The 13,782-nt window shown below is 57.0% G+C and overlaps 1 protein-coding gene across 2 annotated transcripts in view; it reads right to left on the bottom strand.

Moving 5' to 3' along the window:
• Positions 1-13,782, bottom strand: part of NOC2L (NOC2 like nucleolar associated transcriptional repressor) — a 42,107-nt gene that overhangs the window by 6,264 nt on the left and 22,061 nt on the right. For both annotated transcript variants that reach the window (XM_072608421.1, XM_072608422.1), the window contains exons 7-16: positions 12,844-12,922; positions 12,558-12,668; positions 11,114-11,227; positions 10,292-10,480; positions 10,019-10,158; positions 9,092-9,203; positions 5,425-5,538; positions 4,186-4,287; positions 1,167-1,310; positions 254-367 (exon numbers count right to left, since the gene is read on the bottom strand). In XM_072608421.1, the coding sequence (XP_072464522.1) occupies positions 254-367; positions 1,167-1,310; positions 4,186-4,287; positions 5,425-5,538; positions 9,092-9,203; positions 10,019-10,158; positions 10,292-10,480; positions 11,114-11,227; positions 12,558-12,668; positions 12,844-12,922 (1,219 nt within the window). The remainder of the gene's footprint in view (positions 1-253; positions 368-1,166; positions 1,311-4,185; positions 4,288-5,424; positions 5,539-9,091; positions 9,204-10,018; positions 10,159-10,291; positions 10,481-11,113; positions 11,228-12,557; positions 12,669-12,843; positions 12,923-13,782) is intronic.

Raw genomic sequence — 13,782 nt, forward strand, 5'->3', positions numbered from 1 at the left:
GTGGGTGCATGGGATGTTCCTGCATGGTGTTTGCATGAGGGTATGTGTGTGTGTGCATACACACAGGCATGCATGTGTGCTTTCCCCTCAAGTGAGAGCCAGGGCATGGGAATCCAGGCCAGGAGGAAGAGATGGCCTCCAGCCTCTGGCCTCCTCTCGATGTTCCATGGGAGTCCAGCCTGAGTAGCCCCCCTTCTCCCTGCCTCAATGGGGACCCCTGGCTGCTCCAGCCCTAGCCCCCCACATCCCTCACCCTTTCTTTGCCACTGATCTCCAGCAGGATCTCCTTATCTCTCAGCTTCTTCCAGTGGCTGTAGTATCTGGTGAGTGGGGTGCCTTCGGCCTGCACCTGCTTCTCCCAGGCATCCTAAGGACACACCCATTGCCTCAGATTCTGTGGAATATCACAGGGACTCTCCTCTGGAGAGTGACCCCCAAACTGTGGCCAGGTGCAGACGAGTGGCCATGGTTGGCGCCTCTCAGTCTGGGGCTGGCACTTGGCAGATCCATGCCCTCCCCCACTGACCCAGAATTTTATCGATGTTCAGCTTGTGCTCTCATTGCCCTGTCCTACAGCCCACAGGAGCCTTCCTATCAGTGGCACTTCCAGGGCCTGAGGTGGAGAGTGGGGACGGGGGAAAGCCTGGCTGGCTTCTTCTCCCCCACCCCCTCACATCTTGGTGGGGAATGGGCCAGGGGCCAGAGGTGCCAGGACGCAGCTCGGCTCTCCTTACAAAGGAATCAATGGCTACAGAAAGCACCCAAAGCCTCTGGGCAGTGAGCAGGCCTGGGGGCTCCTGGTGGCCCCCAAGGAAAAGCCCAGATAACTGGAGAAGGCTGGAGATGCCAACATGCTGACTGTGACCCATGAGCACCCAAGGTTCCAGGGCCCCTGCCGTCTGGCAGTAGTGGGCAGACCCAGCTTTTGTCTTCCCCAGCTCCATGCCCCTCAGGAGACAGACAGACAGACAGATGTGGCCACAGCCAAGTCCAATTCTACTCATCCCTGAACCAGGGCACCCAGGGGATTTTGGCTTCCCTCTCCAGACTTCTGCAGACACCAGCACCTCTAGCTCATCCATCAGTTGCTTGGACTGCAGCCCCACCAGGGGAAGGTGCACTCCTCCCCATCCTCCCTGGGTCACCCAGCTAGAGGAAGGACTCACCACAGCTTGCCGGTTGGACACGCCAAAAGGGGCCTTCTGCCGCCGGCTGGAGATGTAAGTGATGTTTTCCTGTATCTTCTCCAGTAACTGGCGGATCTGCTTACAGTAGTTGGCCACCTTGCAATCCTTCAGGAAGGATTTGAACTGTCAGAGGAAACAGGAAGGGAGAGAGTTAGCAGATTTCTGAAAACCTCCCCATTCCAGACCCTGTGCAGCCCAGGAAGCTGCTTCCCAATGTGAGGGGCAGGAGGGCAAGACCTGCCTTGCCCCTTAAGACACAGCCCGGCTGAGGCTCAGGGACTAGCTCTTCAGGGAGAAGGCTGTGAGCCAGCTCGAGGGGCCCTGGGTCCAATAACCACCATACAGACCAGGCCAAGTGACCCTGAAAGGCCAAATGAGCTGGCCTGGGTGTCCCTGAAGGGTCATGCCAGCCAGTCCTGACCTAGAGCATAAGCCCAGTGTGGCAGGGAGACTCAGATTGGCCCTGGATGAGACCTTGAACCATGCCACTTCAATTCTATCACTGCCAACTCCCAGCCAGGTATCTGAAGAGCCAGTGGTGAGCTTCTGCCTTCTGGGAATCCTCCCAGATGGAGATTTCCCCAATACAATCCTCATCAGTCAAGACACCATGTGTGGAGGTGCAGGTGGAGAGTCTGTGGAGGCCAGGAAAGATGGGCACCTCCTAGACACCTCAGGCTGGTTCACAAGTCAGTGAAGGACTGGGGTTAGGAATGCCAACCAGGGACTCCACACAGGCCCTCTCTTCCTTTGGACCTTCTGAAGAGGCCAGGCTTGGGGCTGCTCAGTTAGTTACAGACCCTCCCTGTGGAGGGTACCACATTCCTCCTGGGACCCCAGGGTCACAAGCCTAGTGACTACCCATTAGCTACTGAGATTTATCACATTTCCCCTAGGACACAGCCACCCTGAGGAACCGGACTGCTTGTCTCACCCTGCCTTCCTTCAAGGGCCTATGTGTGGTTCTTCCTTCCTTCAGCCTCCCCCCATATCTCCCACTCCAGCACATGGCTGCCTATTACCACTAGAACCCAGAATGCTCTTGACCCAGCCCATTCCCGGCCCTCCCTCTCCTATCCCTGGATCCTGGCACAGGCCTTCCCATGGATGCCCCCATCCATCAGGATTCCTCCAAGCTCAGCTCAAGTACTGCCTGGTGCCTGAGGTCCTGGAAGGACCAGGACCTCTGTTTAGACGTGTGGATATGCTGTGCAGTGCAGGAGCTGGCTCATGTTTGTCTCTATAACCTGTGCCTAAGGTCACAGGCCTGGCACACAGTAGGTGCAGAATTGCTGTAGCTTGATAGAGGCTGGGGTTGAGGACTGCTTACTGGTAGAAAATGTTATTTTCTCTGAGTTCGGATCCCACGACATAAGTAAATCTGTTCTTGCTTTGAGAAAGGAAGTTGACAGTCTGAAGGTCAAAGATGAGAGAGGAGGATGGGGGACAGGGAGAGAAGAAGAGGAGGGGAAAGGCTCCTCTCATGATGGGGTCCACGTGGACCCTCGCACAGCCTCTCCACCCAGGCCTGGAAGGAGTCAGTATCACTGATGTGGCAACCCAGGGCCGGCCCCAGAGACTACAAGAGAGGCGTCCCAGAGCAGGGGAACCACAAGGCGGGGTGTGTGTGTGTGTGCGTGTGCACATGCGTGCATCTGTGTGTGTCTGTGTGTCAGAGGGGTGACACTGTCTTTATTTGTATAATCAGGTATTTGAGAGACTATAATAACTTGTGTGTGAGAAAGACAGAAAAAGGCAACGTTGTTTATGTGATCTGGTATGTGAGAGACAGTAATGACTGCTTGCGTGTGTGTGTACATCTGAGACAGAGACACACACAGAGAAAGATAAACGGGGAGAAAGGGAAAGAGAGAGAGAAGAGGACGGCAGGGGGATAACGGTGGGGGGGGCGGGAGGGAGAGCACGAAATACCGTCTGTCTCTGTGATAGGGAATGTGAGAGATTGTAATGACTGCCTGTGTGTGTGTGTGTGTGTGTAATTAGTGTGTGTTTCTCTGTGTGTGTGTATGTGTGTGTGTAATTAGTGTGTGCTTTCTCCCCGCTGGGCAGACCTGTGATTAGCGGGATCGACTCTGTCGGCCTGCCAGGGCTAAACAGTGACAGCCGCTGCCAGCAGGGACCACAGGCAGCCCCCCACCCCACCCCCCATCCCCCCGCCAGCCGCCTTCCTGTAAGAAACCCAGGGCCTCCCCATGATCGGAAACATCTGGGGTGCAGAGCAAACTGTGAGGGAGAGGGGGGGCATACAGATACATGGGGAGAGTGAGCCACATGGGGATGGGGAGACAGAGGCACTGGCGGGGGGGGGAGGTTGCTCCTGGCCCAGGCCTTGTTGGGAATGAGGGAGAGCAGACGCTGAAGCCCCAGTCTACACAGAGAGGGATTGGGAGCCAGGCCTCACCTAGGTTTCCTGCCTCCAGCCCTCAGTGGCAATGCATGCGGGGATTGCTGGCACATACGAATGAGGGCCTTCACTGCCCATAGGCTGGACCAAGGGCCATTTCCATGGGGACAAAATGACCTCCTTCCTTATCTTTTAACTATTTTGTCTGTGTTTACCTTTGCCTCCCCATTAGAAAGTCAGATCCCAGAGGGCAGTATCTTTCTCCTTGTACAGCTGGCACCTGATGCACTACATGCTGCCTGGCACACAGTAGGTGCTTGATCAGCATTTGTGGATAGAACGACTAACAGAGGAGGTCAAGGCCAGACTCCCTCAGCTCTCTGTGGCCTGGCTGGGCCAGTCCAGGGGTGGAGTCCACTCCCGGGGTTCAGCGCTGGGTCAGACGTCTCTTCAGCACCGGCTCCCTGTCGGCCAGAGAAGGCGGAGGGCCCAGGGCCAACCCAACTTCTTTCCACTGAAGGAGTCCAGGCCCATAGCTCCTCCTTGGCCTCCTGCCCACAGCAGGGGTGGAAGGAGGGGCTCCTTAACTCAGGCCCCGCCCCAGCAGGGCCCTAGAGCCTAGTACCCCCTCACCTGGATGATGGCAGGCAAGGCCAACTCTGGGAAGCCAATGGCACACGCCTGGCTGTGCAAGTACTCCAGGCTCAGGTCATAGAGCTGCTCCACGAGTCCGTCCTGGCAGAAGGTGAGATAGGCTTAGCAATCCTGGGCACTCTTCTCCACTCCCACCCCAGCACAGTGGGCATCGAGGCAGCTCCGTGGGAGAGGGGAGGAGGAAAGAAGAGAGGGAGGAGAAGGGGGTGGCAATGCCAAGGGGACAGAGCACATTTTATTTCTCAAATGCTCTTCACAGACCCTGGCAATCACTATCGTCCCTCCCTACTTTACTGACGAGGAAGCAGAGGCTAAATGACTTGCCCAGGGCTATCTCCCTCAAACAACCTTATTCTCCTGACCGAGTACTGGTCCTAGAGGCTGAGGTCCCATCTAGGTGTGTGATGCTGCCTGGGTCACAGGCAGGGGTTGTTCCTGATGATGAGGGCCCTGTGAGGTCTGGGGTCCTGTCTTCCCCCATAGTGAGCTTCTTTAGCACAGGGTGTTTCTTGCTCTGTGGCCCCAGCCCCTGGCTCTTAGAACTTCAAAGTGTTGTGCACTGAGAGGACTGTGCCAGCTGGAGCTAGTGACAGGAAGAAGCTGGGGCTCCCTGGCCTCCCAGAAGTTCCTCCATCCTCTCAGTCCCCAGGACTCTACCCTATGCCCTAATGACAGTGATTCCTCCATTAAGCTGCCCAAAGGTGGAGCCCCTCAGTCCATCAGGCCCTATCTACAGCCTTGGCAATCACTCAGTCATTCCTGGCCCTGTTACTGCCTCTCTGATGAGGAGGCATGTCATTCAGCTTCTGCTCAGAGACCACCACTGAGGCAGAAACCACCACTTCCAGGGGCAGGTCACAGGGCTATGGGTCTGGAGAGGCCAACTAGAACCAGCTCACTCCCTCCCTGGGCCCCTGGCTCCCCATGGGAGAGCCCTCCAGACACCCACAAACAGCTGACACTGAAGTGACCCTTGCACAGGACAATCCTGTGGCTCTAGTCTGCTGTGACCTGGACACCAGGCCTCTCACTCTGTAACACTGGACATATCACACTTCCTGCATCGCCCTGGAAATCCCAAATCTTCTCCACAAGGCTGCTGTTCAGCCTTGCCTTCCTGACCATGCTTGGGCTGCTGACTCTTGGAGGCCAGATGGAGACTCTGCACTTCCCTCCCTCACCTCTCCTCTCTGTGCTCCAGGGTGGGCTTGGCCTTACCCGATATGCTTTCTCCTGCAGGTTGACATTGGACAGTTTGAGGATTACAGCAAAGTTGATGGGCTTGGCACTCATACGTCCTGGCTTCTTGTTAAAGTCAACTTGGTGGAAAATCTGCCAAGTAAAAGAGGGTCAAGACTCAGGGATCCAACACAACCCTGAGATCAACCCAGGGGCTGCACAGGACAGAGAAGCCCCTCTGCTTGGCAGCCTTTCCGTTCAGCTGCTTTGTGGGACCAAGGACAGGAGGACCAAACAAGTGTCTATGGACCCTATGGCACCCTGACCTTCACTTCCAGCCCTGGTACCTCCTATGATGCAGAGCACAGGAGGTTTCCAAAGACAGGACCTCCTATGTGCCTTTCAACACCCTGGATTCTCTCACTACACTACCTGTGAACCCACAAAACAAATTCAAACCTTCCACGTCCACTTCCCTGAGCTCAGTACACGGGACAGGAAAGGTGATAGGCCCTGTCTTTGGTGAATTTCCCATTGGGTCAGAGGAACCTTGATGACTCAGCTGGCTCCCAGTTCTACCCATCACCCCTGCCCAGCAAACCTGGCCAACCCCATTCTCAGGGGTACCAAGAGCTGAGAACACCATGACCTTCACTATGCATGGAACTCACTGCCCTGGACTCTCAGCTGCACTAATCTAAAACTTCACTTGACAGATGGAGAAACTGAGGCAGGGAAGTCAAGACTGGGCTGTCATGCTTTGGCAACCAGTCGGCAGCAGAACCACAAGCTGCCATTCCAGTCACTACTAGGCTTGTCACCTAGCTCCAACCCCTGAATTCTCCTCTAGGCCTAGTCAGTAATCGAGAGCTAGCAAGATTCAAGTCTCTCCCCCCGCTCCCCCACACACTGACAAACAGGCATTTCTCCCGCAGCAAAGTAACATAGAAGTAAGTCCCAGCAGCACCTGCTTTTTTCAAGGGCTGTGATGAACCAGAGAGGCTTGCAACAGCCCCAACAATCTACCAGTAAAGACAAGAGGTTCCTCCAGTCCTCCTATCAAGTGCCACTGTGTAGACAGCTGGTGGAAAAATGCACAAAGCACTGGGCCTGGAGTCAGGGGGACCACAGACATTTACTAGCTATGTGATCCTGGGCAAGTTACTTAACATCTGGCTCGCTCAGTTTCCTCATCTGCAAAACAGGGATAACATTAGCACTCTCAGGGTCTATGTGAGAATCCAACGAGATAAGGATTTTGCAAACCTTAAAGAGGCCCATAAATGCTGCCTATTATCATGTCGTGATTATCGCTGCCAGAGTCACCAGCGTCAAAGCCCCCTAGAGCTCCCTGGGTCCTTGGGGAGGAGGCACCCAGAGGCTTAGCAGGGAAGGGAGCTGGGGGGGGGGAGGGGGCGCTCTGGCTTCTCCCCACCCCCACCCGGGCTGCCTCTGGCTCAGCAGAGGATCAGCTGGAAGCCAGGGCGATTTTCTCGGCAGCTTGTGGAAATAAAAAATTAAACTTCCCTACCTGGATAATCAATGCTACAAACCTCGTTATACACGATTATGTCTTTCGTCCAAATGGTATTGATTGCCCAGGTCGCCGCATCAGGCGGCAGCTGACTCGACAGACAGGCCCCTGTGTCCTCAGCCTCCAACAGGCTCCCAGGGTCACCCAGGAGGGGATGGGAGAGAGCAAGGAGAGGGGAAGGAAGGCAGAGGGAGGGAGCTGGGGAGGGGGAGGGAGGGAACTGGGGAGGAGGAGGGAGGCAGAGGGAGGGAGCTGGGGAGGGGGAGGGAGGGAACTGGGGAGGAGGAGGGAGGCAGAGGGAGGGAGCTGGGGAGGGGGAGGGAGGGAGATGGGGAGGAGGCATTGGGGGGTTCCCAGGTCGAGCCCAGCACCCCACTGGACACAACATGTAGCACCTACCCATGCCCTGAGCCCTCCTACTCCCCTGGACTAGCAAGGTTTACAAAGCACTTAACACATGCTGTTCCACCTGACTCTCACAACCATCCTGGGAGAGAGGGGCTAGAATTGTTTCATTTCACTGCTAAGGAAACTGAGGCTCAGGGAGGTGGACAAGCTGCCAGAGTCCAGATGGGGACCGTGCAGGGCAGGATTCAATGCCAGCTCTTGCATCACCAGGTCGGGCCCTATCTGCTACACCACACTGCGTGTGGAGGCCTCCCTCTCCTCCCTAAGCTTCGTGCTGTTTGACCTCATGAGTATCTGGCTGTCTGAGATGGGCATGCCTGCTGCCCAGCTTACCCTGTGTGCTGCCCCCAGCCTCGGTCCACCTCTCATGGATAGAGGGAGGCCCCATCAGAAAAGTCAGGCTGCCACACAGGAAGGGGTAGGCTGGGAAGAGGAGTTGGCAGCTGGCCAGGGATGGGCATGTTCCTGGGGAATGGGGGGGCCCAAGCAGAAAAGGACCCCTAGTTGAGCTCCCTCTGTAGCCACCCCTTTCCTGCCTGCAGGAGGGAGGCTGGGCCAGATTAACTGAAAAGCAGCAAGGCCGATTAATAATAAATCGATTCCCAGAGCCACAGCACTGCCCTTTATCATGCTGACTGGGGCTGAGCCTGTGGGCTGGGGGGGGAGGGGAGGAAGGGGAGGAAGGAGAGGGAGGGCCCACCTCCACACCCAGGTGCCCAGGCAGGGGTGATGACGGATGTGGCAGGAAGCTCCTGAGCCCTGTGGTGCCTGCTGGGAGCCCTGAGGTCGATGGGGGTTAGAAATGGGGCGTGGGGGGCCCTGCCCCACACATCTGTGTCAGGTACAGCGAGGCAGAAATATAGTGGTGGGGACCCCAGGAAGCCAGTGCTCACTGGGTCAGGCAGTGCTAGACGAGCCAAGGGCCCCAAGGTCAGAGATTTAGCAATGGCAGAGGCACTGGCAGTGGTGCTGCTGGCTCCCACCAACAGGGAGGATGTGGTTTTTGACGGACGTTTACAACATGAAACCACAAAGGCTCAAGTCCCGGCAGAAGGATGGGGAGCGAGTCTGGGGTGGGGTTGGTCTGTTCTCCCCCTTCCCTGCCACCCGCCCCCTCCCTCCTTCCTTCCCGCGGGGCTGACCGCGGCCCTGGCAGCATGCCCGGCCTGTGCACAATGGGCCTTCCGGCAGGCAGGCTCTGGAATCGCCTTGGTGCTGGGGGCGTGGCTGGAGCAGAGGACAAGAGACCTGTGGTCAGAGCCCAGACTCCAAGGGGACCATGGTTCGCACCCATCCAAAGCACAGGAAGACATGGGAAAAGTGCTATCTGAATGGGGTGGTGGGCTCCTCAAGGCCAGAGTCCCTTTGGCTGGCATCCACAGGCCCTGACGTGGTGAGGAGCCATGGGGAAGGCCTCAATCCATGCCAGACAAATAGGAAGCAGATTCTTTGGGGTCACCAAGTCCCCAGTCTTACTGACATCTGTCTGGGCCAATGGCACCTGGCCTAGAGGGGCACAGCACGCTCAGAATGGCCACTTGACAAAAGCAGCAGAACCCTGGATAGACCTCTGACCACGTGTCCAGGTCTGCCCGCCTAGTGTCCATGTCTCCGTTTGTGAGCACTCACGGGGCAGACCCGGATACATGTTTGCTGCCCACCTGGCACCCATCTCTCTGGAGGTGACCAAGGCTCACGGCTGCACTTCAGGTCTGAGGGTTGTGGTTCTTAGGCTGTGCCTGCAGTGGCCCTGTATGAACTCACCTCCAGGATGAAGGGCAGGATGGGGATGAAGGCACCGGTGCTTTCCGAGAGCAGTGTCAGGGCCCGTATGCAGTGCATCCGCAGGGGGTAAAAGCGGGCTGTGGGGACCAGCCTGGGCAAGGGGAAACAATGGAGAAGGCTGGGGCAGCCTGGCACCCAGGAGAACCAGCTCAGCGGCCTGAGGGCCAGGAGCCTGCCCTTCTTGGGTCAAGGGGCAGCCCTGATGCGGAAGAGGCCCTGAGGCCACCCTGTCCATTTTACAGAGGAGGAAACTGAGGCCCGAGGGCAGAGCTCCGCTGGTGATCTTTCCACTACACCAGAGGGGCAGCTGTTGTTGGGAGGAGACTTTGCAACTCAGGTCCCCAAGGCGGCAAGGAAAGGGCAGGATGGTCCTCCCCCCAGGGGGGCCTTGAAACTCCTCCTGAGGCTCCCGCCCCCAGCCCGGCCCCTCCCCCACGGGCCTACATTTTTAATACACTTTCTGGGCCAGGCAGGGAGGGGGAGGGGGCGGGAGGGGGGAGGGGCTGGGCAGGGGCGGGGCCGGGAGGGGGCGCCTGATCCGGCAGACGCACGTGGCCAATCCGGCCCGTCCGGCCTGGAGCCATGTGCACGTGACTCCGGCGGGCCTTCCCCATCCCCTCCCTGCTCAGCAACGCCCCCCCCTTGTGTGGGGGAACAGCGCCACCTCCCGGCCAAGGGCGGAGACGCTCCCCAGGCCTGGCCCCAGCGCGATCCACACCAACACACGCCGGGGTTGGGCCGGGGTGCTCCTCTGGAACAAGCCCACAAGCTGAGGGCGCCTGGCACGGGGGGCCTTGGGAAGCCCCTGCCCCTCCGTCGGGCAGGTTTCCTCTTGTTAGATGAGCTCCGGCCGAGGCCACCCCCCGAGGTGCCACCCCCTTACCCCCTTCTTCCCCCCAGCCATACTTGATGCAGCCGATGATGACCTGGGTTAGCGGGTAGATGAGAGGCTCCAGGACCTCACTGGGGTGGATGGTGCCCAGGACGCGGCACCACAGGTAGAGGCAGTGGATGTATTGCCAGTTGTACACAGACTGGTGGGTCTCCTGGGACCAAGGAGAGAAGGGTGGTGCTGGTGGTCAGAGATGGCCAGGGCACAGCAGGGGGCCTGGATGGGTGGTCGGCTGGTCAGGGTGCAGCAGGGGGTCTGGCCCCCTCTGCTCTGCTTTTCTCCCCTACCTTCTTATTCATGGTCATGGCGTTTCGAAGATGGATGGCGAGCTGACGGATGTAGAGGAAGGCGTGCTGATAGGCGAGGCTGGTGTCCAGCGCACACATTTCCGTCAGCGTGCGCTGCATGAAGTTGATCATGGGGAGGGCATTGGGCGATGTGAACTTGGAGTTCTTCACGTAGGAGATGTACATTTGCTAATAGGGAAGGAGGACAGAGGGTCACAGGGTCAGGTACTGACACAACCATCTTACAGAGGAGGAAACTGAGGCCCAGAGTCACTCAGCTAGTGTGTGACAAGCAGGACTGGAACTCAAGTCCAGCCCCTTAGGATGCTTCTGATGCATGTAACAACAGCTCTTCTACCATCAAACTACCTAACGGTGTGGTCTCAGATCTTCTCCCTCCCTAGCCTCCAGCTTGCATTCCCTTCTCTTGACTCAGTTTACCCATTGGAAAGATGGGGCTACATCTATGGCAAGGGAGCTCTCTGGAGGACCCAGGACACCGCTAATGCCAAAGGGACCATGGCCCCCGTTAGAGAACGTGGCCAGACCCTCTCCCTCCCATGTACCCAGCAGGCTCTGCCAGGGCCACAGGATTTGCCCCCAGTGAAAGGGGAGTTGGGGAGGGACACAGGACTCAGCCTCCTGTCCTTATTCTGCCTCTCCCTGGCTACCAGACTTTGGGCAGACTGTTTTCCTGAGCCTCAGTTTCCCCCTTGATAAAGAGAATGGGATGGTCCAGATGGCTCCAAGGCCCCTTCCAGCATTAGACCTGTGATCCCATCAAGTCTGTGACAACCCTGACTGGGGCCCAGGGAGAGTCACCTTGAGGATGGGACTCAGGAAAGACTCCTTCTTGTGGCGGCAGACTTTGTTGATGACAAGGAAGGCCAGCACCCGCACCGTCTCCTCGCCAGTGCTCCAGAGCACGACCATCCTCTGTGGAGGTGGGGAGGGTGAGAGCTACCCGAGGACCTCCGGCCCCCAGCCCCACCCTCTGCCTACAGTTGGGAAGGCCAGCCAGGGGACTAAGGATGGCATCTGGGAATGCCCAGCCTCCTCCTGCCCTGTGTGGTCCCTGCTGATCACTCCAGGGCTAAAGTCCAATTCCCTGGCTATGGAAATTCCTATCTTCCTCCTTATTAACCACCACTCTAATTAATACTAATAATGTTCAGAGCCGGCACAAAGCTTCTGATGGCTGAAGGCTGAGCTGGTGCATTCCACACGTTCTCCCTGGTAGACATCCATAGTGAGAAATCAAGGAACCCTCCACACACACGCATGCATGCACGCACTCACACGCACGCATTCACACGCATGCACTCACACGCATGCACGCATGCACTTGGTCTCCACAGGGGCCAGGGCTGCCTCCCATGGGACCCAGGTTCTGCAGAACGTAAAGCTTTTTACCACACCTGGGTGTCTCCCACAGCCCCATCCTCCCACACCCAGATTCCAGTCCAAAAGGTGCTGACCTACATGGGAGGGAAACAAAGTTCCATTCCTTCCACATCTGTGCCAAAAGCTGCTGCCAGGGCCTCCAGGGTCCCATGAAGGAGTCAGTCCCCCCTCCCCCATCCACATTCTCCTGTCCTTCCCTGGGTGCCTCTATTTCCCCACTGCTCTCTGCTGTCAGCCTGACTCAGCCTCTGTAAAATATTTCTCTCCAACTCCCCAGACAGAGAGCTCTGCTCTAATACACTAGCTATTAAAACACCCAGAGCATCGCAGCACCTAGTCATCCAGCATGAGGTGGGGATAGTGGATGGCCAGAGATGGGAGGCCTGGGTCATGCATAATGGATGGAGTATGAGGACAGGAGAGTGGAGCAGCTGCCCCAGGAGCTCTTCAGGGAGCCAGGGCCTGACAGGAGTGACCTGTCACCTCCCTCAGCCCACAGCGGCCCCCACCATCCCAGGCATCTTTCAGCACAGCCCGAGGAAGACACATATGTGATGAAGCAGCACACATCACTCTCCTGAATTATTCCTGGCCGACCTCAGGCAGCTATTAAATGCTGTCTGTCACCCATGGGGGCAGGCCTCTGACCAGAGGCACTGGCTGGTACGCTGCAGGCAGGCACTGTCCTTAGTGAGAACACAGTCCAGGGGAGGCATCAGCTCTGGTCAACCCTTCCCATCCATGCCCCCTCAGTGCCCAGGTCCCCCCTAGACAACCAGCCTTGCCCTCCTCCAGCCGCCCAGACCCCTCCCCCTAGCCACCCAGCCTCGCCCCCCCAGCTATCCAGGCCCTCAGACCTCACCTTGAGCAGTACCCGGCACTGCTTGGGGAAGGTCAGATAATAAGGGACAGTGGCACTGATGTGCTGAAGGACAGCAGTGGCCACAGATGTCTCAGTCAGGCAGGACACCAGCTATGAGGGGAGAAAAGGAGGGATCGGTGCTGAGAATGACTGCTGTTCCCCCCCACCTCCATTCCAGGAGCCAACACTGCAGACAAGGTGGTCCTTCCCAAGCTGAGCTCCAGCCTGGGGCCACCGGCCCAACAAGAGGGAAGCCCACCTCTGGCCCTTTGGCCCTCACTGGTACCTGGATGAGGGAGTTGAGGTATGACTTGACATCGAGACGCAGTTTTGTCCACAGAGGGCTGCTGGATGGTTGCACCAATCTGGAAGAGAGGGGCTTCAGCGTGGGGCCAGAGGATAACCTGGCTCCTGGCCCAAGCCTACATCCACTGGGAGGCTCAGGTCCTGAGTGCAAGTCCCAGTTCGGACCTTACTCAGATCGGTTTACTGGGGATCCCCTCCCCCTCCAGGCCAGTGCCTGCCCTTGCTCCCCCCATCCCATGGCTGCTTTGGTTGCAATTCTTATTCATATAAGATATATCTCTTATATGTATACACATAGATATATTGCGTGTACATGTGTTTGTACATACATGTCTCTACACACAGCACAAACATGTAAAATCATACACGTGTGTGATATTATCTATATACAGGCATATTCTCCCCTCCATTAGAACCTAAGCTCCCAGGGAACAGAGATTATTTCATTTTTGTCTCTGTTATCACAGAATACTGGCCAGGTCACACCACAGGTGCTTAATAAATGCTTGTTGAACATGTCCTCAGCTCTCAGCAGTGACTGACACACCACAGGTGCTTAATAAATGCTTTTTATCTGGGTCTTATTCTGTCTTTTATAAAAGGAAGGCTTGGCAGGATACCGTCTGGGTTCCCCCCTCCCACTCTCCATGGGTGACCCTGGGGGAAGGGAAGGAGCAGAGGTGCCATGGGTAGGTTCCCAAGGGGCTGGTTTGAGTCCTTCTCAGTCTCAGTCTCTTCATCTGTACAATGGAGATAAGAATTGGGCTTCCCACATCACAGGCAGGGGTGGTTTTATAAACTTCAAGCCCTGAGATCTCAGTACTCATCTCATTCCCATGTTATGGTAACACTGGGAACCCTGGACACATCTACACGGAGTGGTTTTAAGCGTTTTGTTTTTCTTTTGGGGGGGAGGAGA

The sequence above is a fragment of the Notamacropus eugenii genome, chromosome 5 (assembly GCF_028372415.1).
Source record: "Notamacropus eugenii isolate mMacEug1 chromosome 5, mMacEug1.pri_v2, whole genome shotgun sequence".
NCBI lineage: Eukaryota > Metazoa > Chordata > Mammalia > Diprotodontia > Macropodidae > Notamacropus > Notamacropus eugenii.